The following is a 16,487-nucleotide window of genomic DNA, read 5'->3' on the forward strand; positions in this document are numbered from 1 at the left end:
AAACGTTAACCGTGTTCTTCTCGAAATATTTTTTTTGATCTGGCCGGAAATGTAACTCGAACAAATGATTTTTGATCAGCCTAAAATTTTTACAGCATGTTCAAGATTACTTTCTCCAGCGATGTACGCGGGATTTAATTTTTTCATTGCATAATTTTTAATAAGCAATTTTGTGTCGATTTTTAACACATTTTCAGCGTTTTTCGACTAAAAAATATGCCATTTCGCGAAAAATCAAGACATAGAAAAAAATTTACGTACACCGCTTGCTGTCGTTCTAAGAAGTTTAAAAAGCTTTGGTTTTTGGCTCTGGATTAAAAATTACGGGACATAGAGTTCCGGCCGTGGACCCCTTCCAAAAAAAACTCCCCGACGGGAAAGTGCTGCACAGCCGCCATCTTGTGATGAAATTACTCGAATAAATCATTTTTTTGCTATTCATTACTTATGTTATATATATATATATATATATATATATATATATATATATATATATATATATATATATATATATATATATATATATATATATATATATATATATATATATATATATATATATATATATATATATATATATATATATATATATATATATATATATATATATATATATATATATATATATATATATATATATATATATATATATATATATATATTATTAACCCTCCGGAAGTCGCGCTTATAGCCCACTGAACGAGCAGCCGCTGATGCTTTAAGACGATTTCGCTAGATTTTCAGAGCAGCGTGCACTGCCGGAAAGTTAAACAAGATCTCGATTCATCAAATTATTGCGTCAAGATAAATTCCCGAAATATGCCTATTTTTCGTGCTCTATAGTGGTGTAACCCCTCAATAATTAGTTCTGGAATCTTTTGACGGCATTTTTCTTCTGTGCCATCATTTAAATAAATTAGTTGGTTTTCTCTCGAATTTCCACGCGATGGAATAACAAGAGAGAATTAAAATTAAAACCCAACATGTTCGGGTACGAGTATAGCAAAGAAGTTCAAAATGGCAAATCCACCGTCTTTGCAGTACATACTAAATTGTTCCAAGGAACGTTTATCTGTTCACCGTGATTTTATAATTTGTGAAACTTATAATATTAAGTTTATGTATCAGAGGATGTTTATGACCTCACCGAATAAAAATCTTCTTGTGTAAACCTTGAACCTATAGTTGATTTCGTGACGTGAGGATGTGCTTTTGTTTTCATTTCGATCCGAAAAAGGAATACGATCTACGTTTATGCCAAAAATTAACGTAAACTTCGTATTCTATACATATATTAATCAATTTACCTGTATGTTTTCATGCATACACTTCGAATCGAGTACACTTCCGTCATTTTTATTCTTAGTCCAATTAGGTGATTCAAATTTTCTGATAAACAGGAATATAGGATTTTATTCATGATGAAATAAGTTTTTATGGATATTTAGTAATATTATATCAGACAATACTAATTATCCTCAACATATTCCATTTTCTTCTCAAAATTTATCAATTTCCAATGCTCTAGTAATGCTAACAAAGTAAGTACGTAATAGTTTAATAGTTCTGCACTTTAGGTGTGAGTCGCATTTTAGTCATGCTTGGGTCAATAAAAGCCAAATATTTTACGCTTTTTTGGCTATTCTCGAGCGACGTAGCGATACAAAAAAAATATTTCGTTCTAATTCTAATATAATTTTTTTGAAAATCTACACTTGTACTGCATTACAACGATAGCATTAGTTAGACTAATAATATAGTGCAATAAAAGCAGAATGTTGAAAGTTGTTCTACGTGGCTTATGAACTGCCCTTAAATTTCAATTGCAAATATGTGAAATCGCTCAACGTATCTTTGGTATGTGTGCAAAGAACTAGAATATTTGAGTGAAAATTCTGCTAAAAAATCGATGAAAAGTTCTATGGGCGATATCAATATATTAAACGAAAGCTTTTAATCCCTAAAATGATAAAAAAAATGTTAAGATTGTTTATTAACCAATTTATGTATGTGAAACTTCTTGTACCATTACCACTACCATGTATCATCAATGTAGCCATTGCTAATTATGGCTCCTATGGGACATGTAACTATAGATACATTAGCTCAACTATATGTGCAAAGGAGCTCAAAATTTAACGCAATTTTTTTTCAACTGTTTTTTCAGCAAATTTCCAAGCTTGCAATTGGAACTTTTCATTGTTCCTTTCCTAGTACCTTTATGATAAAACACTTCATTCAAGAAAGTCATAATGAGGAATAATTTATCACACAAAAATCGCTTGTTTAAACTTGAGGAAACACCTTACTTGTTACTTGAAAATACGAAAATTTCTTAGAGATTCCGACAGATACTAGCAAATACCTAATACTTTGTTTTGCTGTTGATATTACGTGCAATGAATCCGTGCGTTATAATTACGGTCTAAAATACTAACTGACGCAAAAATCTAGAATACGTATAATAAACATTGTTGCTGCTGACCCATTTATTACATCCTTTTATGGAACACAAGATTCATTGTACATTTAAAATAAGCGTGAACACTAGTGGCCTTTTTTCTTGACCCCGAAACTGAGCCAATTTATTTTGCTCATTGACGCGCAGAATCCCCTTCCTAGCTCCCATGCTCTTGAAACATTTCCACGCAAAATAATAGACAAATGAACAACGGGTGTACGCTCAATTGTGATGTGTGTGTGTGTGTGTGTTAACCTTCCTATCTCCCACTAGCTGGTAGTGATTTACAGAAAAAAGATGTTTGCATGTATTTAAACATTCATGCAAATAACTTGGTTCACGGATTTAGGAAGGTGTTAGCTCAATTGATTTTCCGATGACCCATTTCGTGTACAGTGCCAGACATGTTCCGAGGTCATCGTTCCATCAACTAGCCCCGCCTTACTGTAATGTTTGTATCAGTTGGATTCTAACATTACAGTAAAACTTTCGATTCCATTTAAGCAGGAAATCGACGCGTATTTATTATAATGGTTCAATTTGTATATATATAACATAACACATGTGTACTAGAACTTACCATTTTTACAGTTTTTTACCTTCATTCCTATCTCCCATTTATGTCTCCTTTAACTCTCATCCACATTGCTTGAATTCCTGCTTATTTAAGAAAGAAAAGGGGAAATAATAAAAAAGAACCGATAGGCTCCGTGTTTTCCTCAGCGCTTCCGTTTCTCCTAGTCTGGTGTCACTGCCTGTTGGACTTGTGTAAGTTGTTCCATTGGAGATCTCCAAGGAGCTGTAATTGGAGGAAGATCTGACTTCTATCCAGAAGTATCAGTTTTTTCACATTAATAGATTATATGTGTACACTACAAAACAATCCCGTGTATAATGCAACCATTTTTTATGTACACATAAACACATACACATATATACACACATGTATACATAAAACCGATTTAATCCACCCATCAGTGGGATGAGACACCTCTCATACATATAACTGTTGTATTATTCATTAAATTGCCAAACGCACGCAAAGCTGGCAAGCAACTATATGTGAGACAAGCACAGCCTCGAGTCCTGCACGTATAACACGTATAATAAACTGAATAAATTAAAAAACAATAACAAAACAAACCAAAAATCAAAACAATTATGAAGCAAAAAAAGTTATTCATAAAATGGATAGAATGATCCATATAAATCAAATTAATAAAACAAATCAAATTAGCTCAAATGAAAATCAGACAATATTAAAAAAGTTATGAAATTAACAGAGTAAACTAAATTGTTTCAAGCTAACTAACTGTCATCCAATAACTAAAAGAACTGAATAAACCGAATTAATAAAATGAAGAAACTGAGCAATATATGAACTGGGAAAAACTAACAATTTAATAAAATGATTAAAACAAATGAAACAAATAACATGAATAAAACAATAAAAAAAATTATTGAATTAATAAGATAAATAATATGAATAATGTGGATAACACTAACCGCCATGTTTGAAAAATGCAAAAACAACCAAGTCTATTGCAGCCGCCAGAAAATTTGTCGTCTAAGTATTGAAATTGCCTTTAATCGCATTCGCTAATAGCATTTGTTCCTAGGGGCAATTAGCACAGGCGAGTTGAGTCAAACGTCAAACTGTTTAAATCGCCTGACGATCTTCATCCGCATTTTTTTGACTGGGTACTGACTCCATTCAGATATCCGAACCGGTTCCGGAATGAGTTTAACTGGGAATCAGTGAAATCGTTGCATCAACTAGTCAAGTTCAGATGGCGCTGTCGATGCTAAGTGGAAACAGTTTTTTGGTAGCTTGCTCGAGTCGCGCACATACATAGTAAAATAATTGTGATGTGACGATAAAATCACTACGTTAAATTACACTATTCCAACGATATTTTTGCCTACCAGCACATAACACAGCAGGAGAAACGACCTACCGAGCGATTAACTTCGATTTCCTATTAAATATACTATATTTCACTGCAAAATTTGGTAAACTATGGGAGGAACACAAAATCACTTCCGAGATTCGGCAGTGCTGCCACTTTTTTCTGTACGCTCAATTGTGATGTTGTATGTAAATTATTTATCGCCACAAGCGTATACCTAATTTTACTGAATATGTCAAGCCTGTCGACGAAATCAAAGATTTCGTTTTAAACTTGTAGGATTAAGTTATAATAAAACTATTAATACTTATAACACGAGTTTGCATATCAGGTGCCTCTGGTCATTATAAAACTCTATACGATGATACGTAAAAAGTTTTCCCAATTTGCTCTGAGGACCGAGTACTTTGAGTTTTGCAGGTTGTGTAACAATACTTTATAAACTCGTTCGCTTTACCAAGCAACTTGTATGAAATCTTCAGTAGAAAATCATATAAGCTTGAAATAAGCCACCACCATCCACACAGCACAACGCAACAACCTGTGCAAATCAAATCAATTTCACCCGCACTGCCGCTTGTAAGACGAAAACAAACCAAAGATCACACGCCAGTGAATACACGCCAGTGAATACCCCACAGCGACTCTGGGGCGCGCGCGGTGGTGACTTTATCTGAGCGCGCCACAGAGAATTTGAAGAGCAAGAGAGCACGGTTATCTCGTACCCAACTACCTCAACACCAGCGCACACTTGAAATCGGTCTATACAGCTCCGAAAGAAAGAGCGTTCTGCTTTTTTCTGTGGTGTGTAATCTTTGTATCCTCTGTGTAGGCATCACACTTACGCGCCAGTGCATCACTAGGGTGAAATGCCATCACTGATGCCCATCTCTGACGCTATTGGCCTCTTCTTTGCCCTCCCCATTGGAAGTCCTGATTCAACGTCAATGGACTTTTTTTCTATGAAGGTACCTCAAAGAAGTGGTTGATTCCGTACAAATTCATACTCTAAACCTACTCAAGGAGAGAATGATTCTTGCTGCAAGCAACGTGCGAGAGAATACGCATAAATCTTGTGAAAGAAATGAAAAAAAAACTAAACATCTGCATCGAGCAAAATGGTGAACATTTTGAACAAATTTTAAAATAAAATTTACAAACGAATCAATATTTTGTTTTATTGTTACCAAAAGAGCAGTTATTACACAGTTATCTAATATGCACACAAAAATCTTGATGGTAAATTTAACCCCGGATACTTATTTTGTCTAGCCATTGCGCGAACGTCAAATCACTAACAGTATGTAAACCTGTATTCTTCAAAAATGTACTTAAGTCATTGGCATCCAATGTAATATATACAGGTATGTAGGAGATGGCACTTTGGTATTCGTATTAAGATGAATCTTACATGAGTGGGGTAAGTGATCACAGAATAAATCGACTTGCTTTCGTCATACCGGTCGTTCCGCTCCCATTGAATCGTGTGAACGCTATGACGTCGACCCGTTGTGCTTCTGGAATGTTTACATATTTTAGGTTACCAACACTAGCAAACCGTGTGTTTTGTCACACCTATATATAGCTCATTGATTAGCATCCACTTACTTTCGTATTTTATAGACCAGCCGCTTCGGTTTGTCACTTTCCATTGGCGTTTTGCGGCAAAACCAAAATTAGTCATGCGACACCTATGATTGAGCTTGTAAACTGGCAATGTGATATAGTTTGTATTTTTTCACCCGCAAGTGAGCCGTAGCTTGCAACAAAAACTTCATTTTTTTCTCGGAAAAAGCTTACCACTGCCTAAATATGAATTAAACGAGAAAGAAATTTTGTTTTATTTGCAATTATTCTGAAATTACAGCCATTTGCAACTATTTGGCTCAGACATTTCTTCGAAATGTAATCAGTGGTTATAAAAAATCGTTCCAGAAATAAAGTACCAACTCGAAACCGAGACCCAATCAGTACCAATGTCAAACTCCTTCATATTTTGGACTACGTAGGAGATTCTATCAGAGAGAAGGAACGGCTGTGTATGATACAAAGCTGACACTTTCCTATTAGCCGGATATATTATTTCCTCGCGTGATCTGGAGAGTTTTATGATTAAGGATTATTGTACATCTCCAGTGCTGTAATTCTTCGAAAGACAAACTTACAATTTCATATTACCGTATAAAAGTGACCCTATATACGAGATGTAGAAAGTGCGACATCTCACCCGACGCGGCATCTCTCCCGAAATTACTCTATATGCTACGGGATTCTACGAATCTCATCTTTCATGGATGTATCATGTAATCGATGAACAAGGACATGCATCAAGTATGGGAAACCTCACCAAAAATCAATTTATAACATAAAATTCAAAATGGCAGCAAAATCCGAAATGACCGCTCTAAAATACGATTGATTGAAATGAATGCTCATATTTTCCCTTTTCCAACGATATGGTAGTACATAGTATCTTCCGCCTTACTTTTCGAGTTATGGAGGATTTTGTGAGCCATCCGTAGATGAAAATCGAGAGGTCCAAGAATATGTTTATGTGACTAAAATGCCAAGGTTGTATTAAGATTTCCGCAACTAATAACACATTTTAAACCTATTACTGAAGATCATCGATTGAAAATTTAATTTTCACTTTTTGAGACATACGTGTGAAAAGTAACCCGGTTTCATTGAGAATTCTCCCAAAAATTCGCACGTTTTCGAAAATAGACTCTTTTTCGTAGCCCAAAGTAGAATGAAGCAGTGTAGATGCTTCGGATACACCTTGATACTTACATTTTGTTTCAATCCAGCATCCAAGTTAAGTGTGTTGAACCGATATAATAAATAAGATGTTTTGGAAGACTGAAAAGAACACAGAGAGACGTACAGAATGTTAATTAATTTTAGAAAACATATAAACAATCTTACTTTAATCAGTAGCGTAGCCAGAAATTTGTTTAGGTGGGGGGAGGAGGTTTGGTGAAAATTGTTAATTTTTTGAAAATGCAAAAATTTAATAAGAGTTTGATCAATTATTGAAAATTCAGAAACACAAATAGACTAACAGATGCCTTTCCAGTCTGCAAACAAGGAGAATTAATATGGAACAGTATTTAAACCTCTATACATAATTTTCTTGTATAATATGTCAACGAAGTCAAAGAATATGAACTATTAAAGTGTGACAAATTTTCGAAAACTTTCTTGACAGTCAAAATCACATAAATTCGAAATCATCAAATTTAAAGATTTAACAACTTCTAAGAAGTTTTGAAACATAAAACAGCACATCTTTTGATATATAAATTCTGGTGATTAATTCTTATAGAAGTAATTATGGAGAATTAACTCTTCAAAAATAGTAAGTGACTTGGTGCTTTCAGCAAAGTTATTGATAATATCATTTTAACTAATACAAATATGTTAAGGTTTAAGGTTGGAAGAGAATGGACAAAAATCAAAAACGAAAAAAAGCAGTTTTTTCCACACCGAGTGTTAGATCTTCATAAATATCAATCAGCAGTACTGTAACATCATTTTACATAAGCTAATTATTTTTTTGAAGATCTAACACTCGGTGTGGAAAAAACTGCTTTTTTTGTTTTCGATTTTTGCCCATTCTCTATCCAACCTTAAGTGAACAGATTTGGTACAAGCATTTCTGAAGCCTCTTAGATGTATTACCAATACAGTTGTATACAAATATTTTAAAAAAGGAAAATAATGAACAAACATTAAGTTTTGGCACCAATGGAAACTTGCAGTGTTAGGGTACGGATTTTATGTTTGTGACGAATGACGATACCTTTCTCGTTTCGGTAACTCGTCACAGTACACAAAAAAAAGCTCTCCCTCATGGCAGACAGTTTCCGTAGTTCTATTTTTGATGGCCTCGAGAATATAATCATTGACCTTAATAATATGAGAGATAATCAATATAGAAGCAGCAATATTCGAATATTCGTTGAATGAATAATAAAATGCATCATTCTTTCTTCCATGAGTTGTTCTTCAAAGTTATATATTTTCTTCTTGGACAATTACACCATGCATGCATGTAGGATCTAATCTAAGTTAACCCTTTCATTCCCAAATTGTTTCTAGCGTTCATGGCGTTTAAGAAAAAAAGGAAAAACCCGTTTTGAAAACCCGTGCTGGAGGCTGCTCAATATTTACCTTCCGATTCTCAATATAATTCTCCTAGAAAATTTTCAATAGGGAGAGTTTTTTTTGTGTACTGTGGCGAATTACTGAAACGAAATATGCTACGAAAAGATTACGAAAGTCGAATACCGTCCAAATTGATGCGTTTTAGCAGTTTTCAAAAACAATGAGAAATAACGAAGAAATATCAAAATTCCATTTATCAACGCTAACTGAAAATATCTCTGCCCCAAAGCTCGTGAGCGGAAAGCGGTTGATAGTTACAAAAAAACTCCACTTACCTGTTCCATAGTGATCTCACAGGCATCAGCTATGCAGAACGCCTCATATAAATTCAAAATGCACATGAAAAGTACCGCTATAGTTTGCAGTGCATGAATACTAGTAGAATATCGAAAATACCGGTACACATTGGTGAACAGGAAATTCATCTGTAAAACGTAGTGATAATATTTCAGTACTACCGATTGAAAGCACAGTATAGCTACCTGACTCAAAGTTAAGATTGCAATCAGCATATGGAGCATCAATAATGGGTAGGAATATATTCTATTTAATTTATTAGTTAAATCGATGACACGACCTCGCAACAACATTATATGGTGTAATCTTTTCGCATATTTCCCCAAGCAATGTACTGAATTACCAAGTGCAAGCTCCCGCTCTATTTCACAATGCAGAGACGATAATTTCTGATTAACGAGCTCAAACAATCGGTGAACGTACAGGACTTGTAAGCAGAACCATCCAGTGAGGTTGATCATCCATAGCTTCGGATACATCGATGTGATCATGGCAAATATATCCATTGGCACAACCTCAATCGCGATCTTTTGCACACAAATACATGTCACTGTCACTGCAATGAGTATCATACTGATTGTCAAATTTTTCAAAACGCATTCGTTAGCTCTCATATGTGCTTCTCTTGCAGGACATCCGATAAAAGCTGGAATTCTCATATAATCTTGGTACAGGTCCGCCAACTGTGCTTGTCCTTTATAACGTCGGAAGGAGCCGAAAATCATCGACTGTATAAACAGAATTGTCTCTATGGCATCTACCACGATGGCAACTGTACTGCTTCGCTCACCAGCAATAGCCAACAGCTCACTGGATGTTCTGTAGTATATGCAAGGAATTATTGTAAGTAAGATACTGTAGAGTGTGATAATTTTCGAAATCTGTGGTTTCTTCGTGGCTCGGTCATATATATGCGTAGTGAATCCCATAATGATTGACAGAATGTAAAAGAATATCAAGCTATTGCGCACCCACAAAAAGTGACAAGATTTAAATACTCGTTTAACGGATTCCATTTGGATGAAGTTTTTCGTGACACTGAAAACCTGACTTTCATATCAAACAAATATGAATATGATACATATGACAAGTTCTTACTAACACCTTCACAGATTGCTGTAGAGAAGTGACCATGTATGCTGGCATAATAGAATCTACAAACAGCAAGCAAGTACATCAATTATTAAAATGGATTAGTTAATTGATTGACATGAAGCAACACCTGCCAAGATGTATAAGGGACCATTCATAAATTACGTAACGCTTTTAGGGGGGGGAGGGGGTACGACAAGTTGTGACAAGTTGTGACATAGGGGGGAGGGGGTGTTAACTAGATCGTTACGTAACATGTTTTCATCGAAGAAAAAAAAATTTTTCTTGGAATTTGTTACGTAACAGGGGAGGGGGGGATGGAAAAATTTGTGACAATTTGTTACATAGGGGGAGGGGGGGGGTCAATTTTGGGCAATTTTTGCGTTACGTAATTTATGAATGGTCCCTAATGCCTAGCTTGATGGCCGTATCAATACTAAGTGTTGTTACTTTCCCATCAGGCATCAATTGCTAGAATAAAATGACTCAAATATCACGTTTCCCGAGGGTTCCGAAGATATGTGTCTAACCGCATTTTTCTCATAACTGTCAAGATAGAAATGTTTAGATATTATTTGTTGAGGAAGGAAGGGAAATTACCTGACAATTTTAATTGAATAATTCTCTGGTCCAATTCAAATTATTAGGTAATTTTGAACCTCAGGTACTTCTAAGCCAAAACCGCAAAAAGCACATTTATCATTAAACTAAGTGGTTCACCAAGAAATACACTCAATCAAATTTTCTTTGTGGCCTTTTCTATATTTTTCTACATGGTCGTCTCGAAGCTTATTATTGAGAAATTTTCAAATTAGTTTTCAATTTTATATTAGTTTCATACTCAAAATTTTTTCAAACCAAGTTTGACCATCAAAACTGATTTTCACTAAATGGTGTTTTTGTATATGACGTATTGTACAATGTTCATTTCAAAATCTTAATTTTTTTCTGGATCCGCCAACTTTCCGGAATTCAGAAAATTTACTCGGAAAACCCCGGGTAAACAGAAGAAACATAAAAAGATTTTTTTTTGAAAACAAAAGAATAAACTGAAATATTTATAAATCCAATTGATTTCATGTATATCTGTCCTAAAACAATTGTCAGAAGATGTGATTTCGTACACTACACATCATTTAATCAGTTGATAACTCATCATTTCGTTTATACAACATCAACTTCATTCGGAAGATTTTTCTTGGATAGATGTATTCACTAAATTATGCCAATCTCGATTACGATTGAGACGATATACTTAACGCAGCTGCTAAAGTTACTGTCCAAAAATTGAAATTCGTCGCAGAATATTTCGATGCCTTGGTTATCTTGAATGAAATGATACAGCTGCTCCAGTATCCATTGCGATTATTTTGGATCAAGTGAAAAACATGATATTTCGAACCCGCTTCCGTCACAGTAGGATCAGCATCACTCCGATGAAAGCGGATAATTGACTAACTGTGCAGCGATGGGTGAAGTCCAACAACGATTTCGTGTTACGGTCAAGTATCGAAGTATCTTAAGTCCGTTCAAAAATACTGCATCATTGAAAACGAAATCAAAAGAGTGCGCTTCTAAGGAAAATTTAGTTATATTTTTAATTTTTCTGTTGAAGTCTACTCATTAGGAAAACAAGAATTGGTTTTGTTATTTTTTTCATCGAATGGCTTTCTGTGTACTCATGGTTTTGATTTACTTGTGGCTTCTTCAATATCACGTATCTTAATTCGGCGATCTGATACAACCAAATCAGCTGATCAATTTTTTCTAAAGCTACTGCTATTATTGAATTTCCAGGACAAGAAAAGTCTCCCGGCTCTCTTTACTATATATATTGACTCATTTTAAAAAAAATAGTACAATTCGATCTTATTTTTTTACTTTCATGTGTTTTGTGTCTAATTTTATGTTTCACATGGTAAGTGATCAGCATTTTATCTTTCCATCTTTATTCTCCTTCTTATTATACATTTGCTGTTTGATAAGCTTTTGTGTCTTGTTTTGCCTTTTAAGCATAGTAGCAATTCAATCAATTTTTATTTCTTTGAGTTTTTTGAATTTTTATTTCTTTGAGTTTTTTGAAAAATATGCTACCGTTTCAATAATATCTGTCCCATCACAGAGGAGTAACTAGAACAAATACCTATAACCAATAACCAAAATATTTAGCCCCTCTCTTTTATTTCTCGTTTTTAGAAGTTTCCTCCTGCCTTGTGGAACCGATCAGCTCCAGACTGCCACTTAGCAGGTTCGATTTCAGTAGGCCACATCAGCACACAGAACTTCTTCACCTACGGGACATCGCAAGGTAGAAGTTGTTTAGTGTGTTCACAAGTAACGTTTGGACTTGGCGTCAGCCCGGTGTATTGGTCAAGTGCCGTGGATCTGAAGAGTCAAAACGCCATAGAAAGCTCTCGGCACGAGACGCGCACCTCAGGTAGAAACCTTTTCATGGCATTATGCGCGTTCCCAAAACGATTCTGTGTGCAGATCTCGAGAACATATTTCACGGCTTGATCTGTAGAGGCATCGCAGACTATCGTGAGTTATCAAACAACCACAGAAAACGGTGAAAGACGAAAAATTTTGGTTGAAATACCACTTATTTGTTACGTGTGGGTACGCCGTAATGGATTGGTCATTTTGAATTTTGAAAAACTGACTTCGGATTCGTAATCAGCGATCTCCAAAACCCACAGCTCCATGTAATTCTTACGAAATATTGACATTCTACCAAGAATTTATCGAAAATGTTCCCAAAACTTTAAACACGTTTATCTCAAAACATGATTTTTCAAAACTGCTTGCAATCTCATTTGAGAACGGTTCAATTTAGAGACTTCATCTATTGACCTCGCAAAAAAACCTTTTCCATTAGAGGAATGACTTATAAAATCTACAAATTCTTTGTATTCACTATTTTTAGTGAAGGCCTAAAGTGGAAAAAGCGCTAAAAATCAATCTCAAGTTATGAGATCGCACCATTACGTCAATGTATAAAGGTGAAATTTTTCCAAAATGTAACCACAACTGCTTCGATTTGTAGTATTAGGTCACTAACAGCCATTCAAAGTCTCTTTGGCCACCATCATCGGTTCCGGAAGCCCCGGCGGAAGTATTTAAATTCAGAATAACATTCACATTGGGTTCTCGGATATGGCTAGACCGATTCAACCAAGCTTAGTCTCAAATGAAAGGTGTTGCGCCCCAGTAAATGACTATAAAATTTCATCCCGATCCGACTTCCGGTTCTAGAGTTACGGGTTGTGGCGTGCGATCACATAGCAAAAGTTAAAAGAAGTTAGAAAATTTCGCTAAAATGTCTCTCAAACAACTTGAATTTGCAGTTCTAGGTCACCGATGGCCAACCAAACTTTCGTTGACTACATTGACCACCATAGACGGTTCCGGAAGTGCCCGGGAAAAGCGGCCATTTTTCAAAATTAACGAACTCACTTCAGTTTCCTGGAAATGGTTGAGCCGATTTTCACAAACTTAGTCCCAATTGATAGCTATAATATCCCTACAAATGTCTATAAAATTTCGTACGGATCGCTTATATGGTTCCAGAAATATAGACTAAACCTTCCGGTCACATATGAAATTCCCATATAAGCCGGAGCTCAAAATATTTTTTCAATGGGGGACCCCATGAAATTTCAAAAATCGAATCCGTATTTTTGATGCCAAACATCTTTAAAATGTATGAAACGTCGAGATTTTATGTTGTATCTATAAATTTTTTTATGAAGATCGACTTTTTGGGACTTAGCCAAATCTCCTTTTTTCAATTCAATATTACCGTTGCGATTTTTTTCTTTTGCAAAATTTTAGAACTCGAATAATGATTTCTTTTCTTGTATATAGTTGTCAAATCATGTATAATTAAATTGTAATGTATACATTTGAAAGCTTTTTATAAATATATAAATATAAGCAACTAAAAAATTCTCGTGTTCATGATTGAGAAAGGCACAATTGCACCGCTAGGTGGATTAAAACAGGTTTTTTATTGTTACTTTTATTTGACACGGCTCAATGTGCTAGCTTTACTGAGCACTGAGCAGTGGATTATAAACATATTTTCCCAACTGTAGTGCGCAGTTTTCAACTGTAACGATAATATGCGTTTGCGGTTTTAGCAGTAGATGCCGATGGCTGAACGTTGGTTTTTATTGCAGTATCTGCAAAGGGTTTTCCGTAGTGTGTCAGCTTTTTGCTGAACAAGAACATATTTTCCTGAATTGGGTAGGTGCACAGAGTTATCCGGTTATAAATAAGGCAATCAAGTTTCTCTGTCATGTTCACATAGAAAGAAAAAGGTTTTACCACCCTTATTCTCACCACACGAACTCTGCTGGAAACGTCCTGGGAAGAAATTTCTCCTAGTATCAATCGTAATGGATATGATTTCTCCATGTTTTGACATGCTGTATCTAATGATATGTTAAATGGTGCACGGTAAACGGTCATGCAGCCGAACTTCGATTAAGCCATCTTCAATATATGCGGGGATTTTGATTCTAACGTCGCACAGTGGCCGGAGGCTGGCCAAAACCTCAAAAATTTATTTTTGAAATATTGATATTTTATATTTTTCCTAAATTTCTCATGTATTGAATGATATATATTCAAAATTTTATGATCATTGGAAAAGAACACGATTTTTAACACGAGTTTAAACGTACCAAAGTCCGGATTTTTTAATTATTTTCATTTCCGAAACCACCATTGCTCTGTTCATTTCAAATGCATGTTGCTCTTTTGATTTTGGTCCGATTTTAGCACAACTAGTTTCATTGTGTAGAGGAACAAAAGAACTTTGTTAATGAGTAAAATACATTTGGTAAATTTGCTTGGAACTATGACTTTTTAGTTTAAATATGTTTAAGGTGGTCAGATCCAAAATACTTTTTTCACTAATGTATTCTGTACAAATTTCGGAATCATTTCGGAACGGTCACATAGTATACATTCTACGTGAAATTACCTCTACTTTTCGAATAGCATGGTCTCGTTCTGCGCCTAGGTGCGCAAAAAGGTTTAAGGCGATTTTAAAGCTTTGTTGCTGATATGGAGACGCATGGTGTTTTGTGTAAAATAGTTAGACAATCTACAGTAAACCAACACATTATACAATGGATTTAAAGTAGTGTTCTTCATTTTTTATGAGATTGCTGACATTGGTGAACAGTAACGGAAAATCTATTATGAAAACGGGATCATAGTTATAAGAAAGGTTCAATGACACTGTATGGAAAAATGCATTTTATATTTTACAACTTTTGACATCAAAACTGAGCTCAGCACCTCAAAATTAGCTTAAATTATGATTTTCAGCCAAATTAGGTAACATTTGAGGTTTTGTCCGACTTTTGTTTGAAGACCCGCCACTGTGCGTCGTCATGTACGACGAAATGTTGCACGTTGTTCTGCCTAGTAAAGCTTTCTGCCTTTTCTAACTTATTGGACTTCATTCAAACTGCATTGCGTACGTGGTGGACTTTCTGCAGCTTAATCGCCATTTTCTTTATTTGTAACTGTTATACGCCGCAGATTGTAGGTCTTACGCTAGTTTGTTTAAAGTCAATCATAATGGTTCTCCCGCAAGGAAGGCTAGAAACCAGCCAGTAGGTAAAAAAGCTTGTTTTCTTTGCTCTTAGCAATACGGTTTTTAACTTCTGTTCTAGGTGAGATGAGAAGATAGACTAAATAACAGAGTTATTTGATTATTAGTGGAATGGTATTTACAGGTACTCATAGTAACTAACTACAACGTAGGGTGAAGATCTTTGTTTTAGATTCTTCTCAATGTACCAGCATCTGTATGTGTTTTGATGAATAAATAATTAGAATCTGTTAGCAAACATCTGTAATATTTATTAGCTGTACGCCTTCTTTTTCCTTCTTTTTTATTTACGCTGTACATTATGAATATGTAAGAAAATAAACAATATATTTCAACACAGGGTAATGCGTAGACCCCCTTTACATCAATTGTTCTAAACATGTATAATAGCACCGAAAATGTTAATGATACTCAGTGGCACTTAACAACCAACGCTTAGTCGGTGATGTGCCTATTTCAAAATATTTTCTAGCTGCACCGTAGCCTTAATATTACAATACTACATCCCGCACGTGCTCCAATTTCTCCTAAACTGGTGTGGCGTACTCAGGCGTACCCATTCTACTCCCCACGGAGAAATAACCTCCCTAGAATCAATAACAGCGTGGGTAAGAGACAGTGGTTCCAGAATGAACACTAAATCTTTAATCGCTGATAAATAACTACTTTAAACATGGCTCTACTCCTTAATTTCTAACCAATAACACGGGAACCGACGGACTAATTAAAAGGATCAGAATTATAATGAAAATGAAACTCATGTATCACCGACTTCGACCTTATCAGTGGAATGATACTTGACACAAGCATAGGTTTATCTGCCAGCTCTTCACACGGCAGGAGGCTGGCCCTGTTTCATACCTCTCCATGCTATCCTGATGGACCATGTGGTGGTGAATTATCATCATCATCATCACAGACGGCAACG

At 35.2% G+C, this 16,487-nt stretch overlaps 1 protein-coding gene across 1 annotated transcript in view; it reads right to left on the reverse strand.

The window, feature by feature from the left end:
- Positions 1–16,466, reverse strand: part of LOC131681794 (putative gustatory receptor 28b) — a 25,719-nt gene extending 9,253 nt beyond the window's left edge. The window contains exons 1-3 of the mRNA XM_058962827.1: positions 16,421–16,466; positions 8,817–8,966; positions 7,165–7,233 (exon numbers count right to left, since the gene is read on the reverse strand). Of these exons, the coding sequence (XP_058818810.1) occupies positions 7,165–7,233; positions 8,817–8,966 (219 nt within the window). The 5' untranslated portion in view covers positions 16,421–16,466. The remainder of the gene's footprint in view (positions 1–7,164; positions 7,234–8,816; positions 8,967–16,420) is intronic.
- Positions 16,467–16,487: the final 21 nt, after the last annotated feature.

This window comes from Topomyia yanbarensis, chromosome 2, assembly GCF_030247195.1.
Source record: "Topomyia yanbarensis strain Yona2022 chromosome 2, ASM3024719v1, whole genome shotgun sequence".
Taxonomy (NCBI): Eukaryota; Metazoa; Arthropoda; class Insecta; order Diptera; family Culicidae; genus Topomyia; species Topomyia yanbarensis.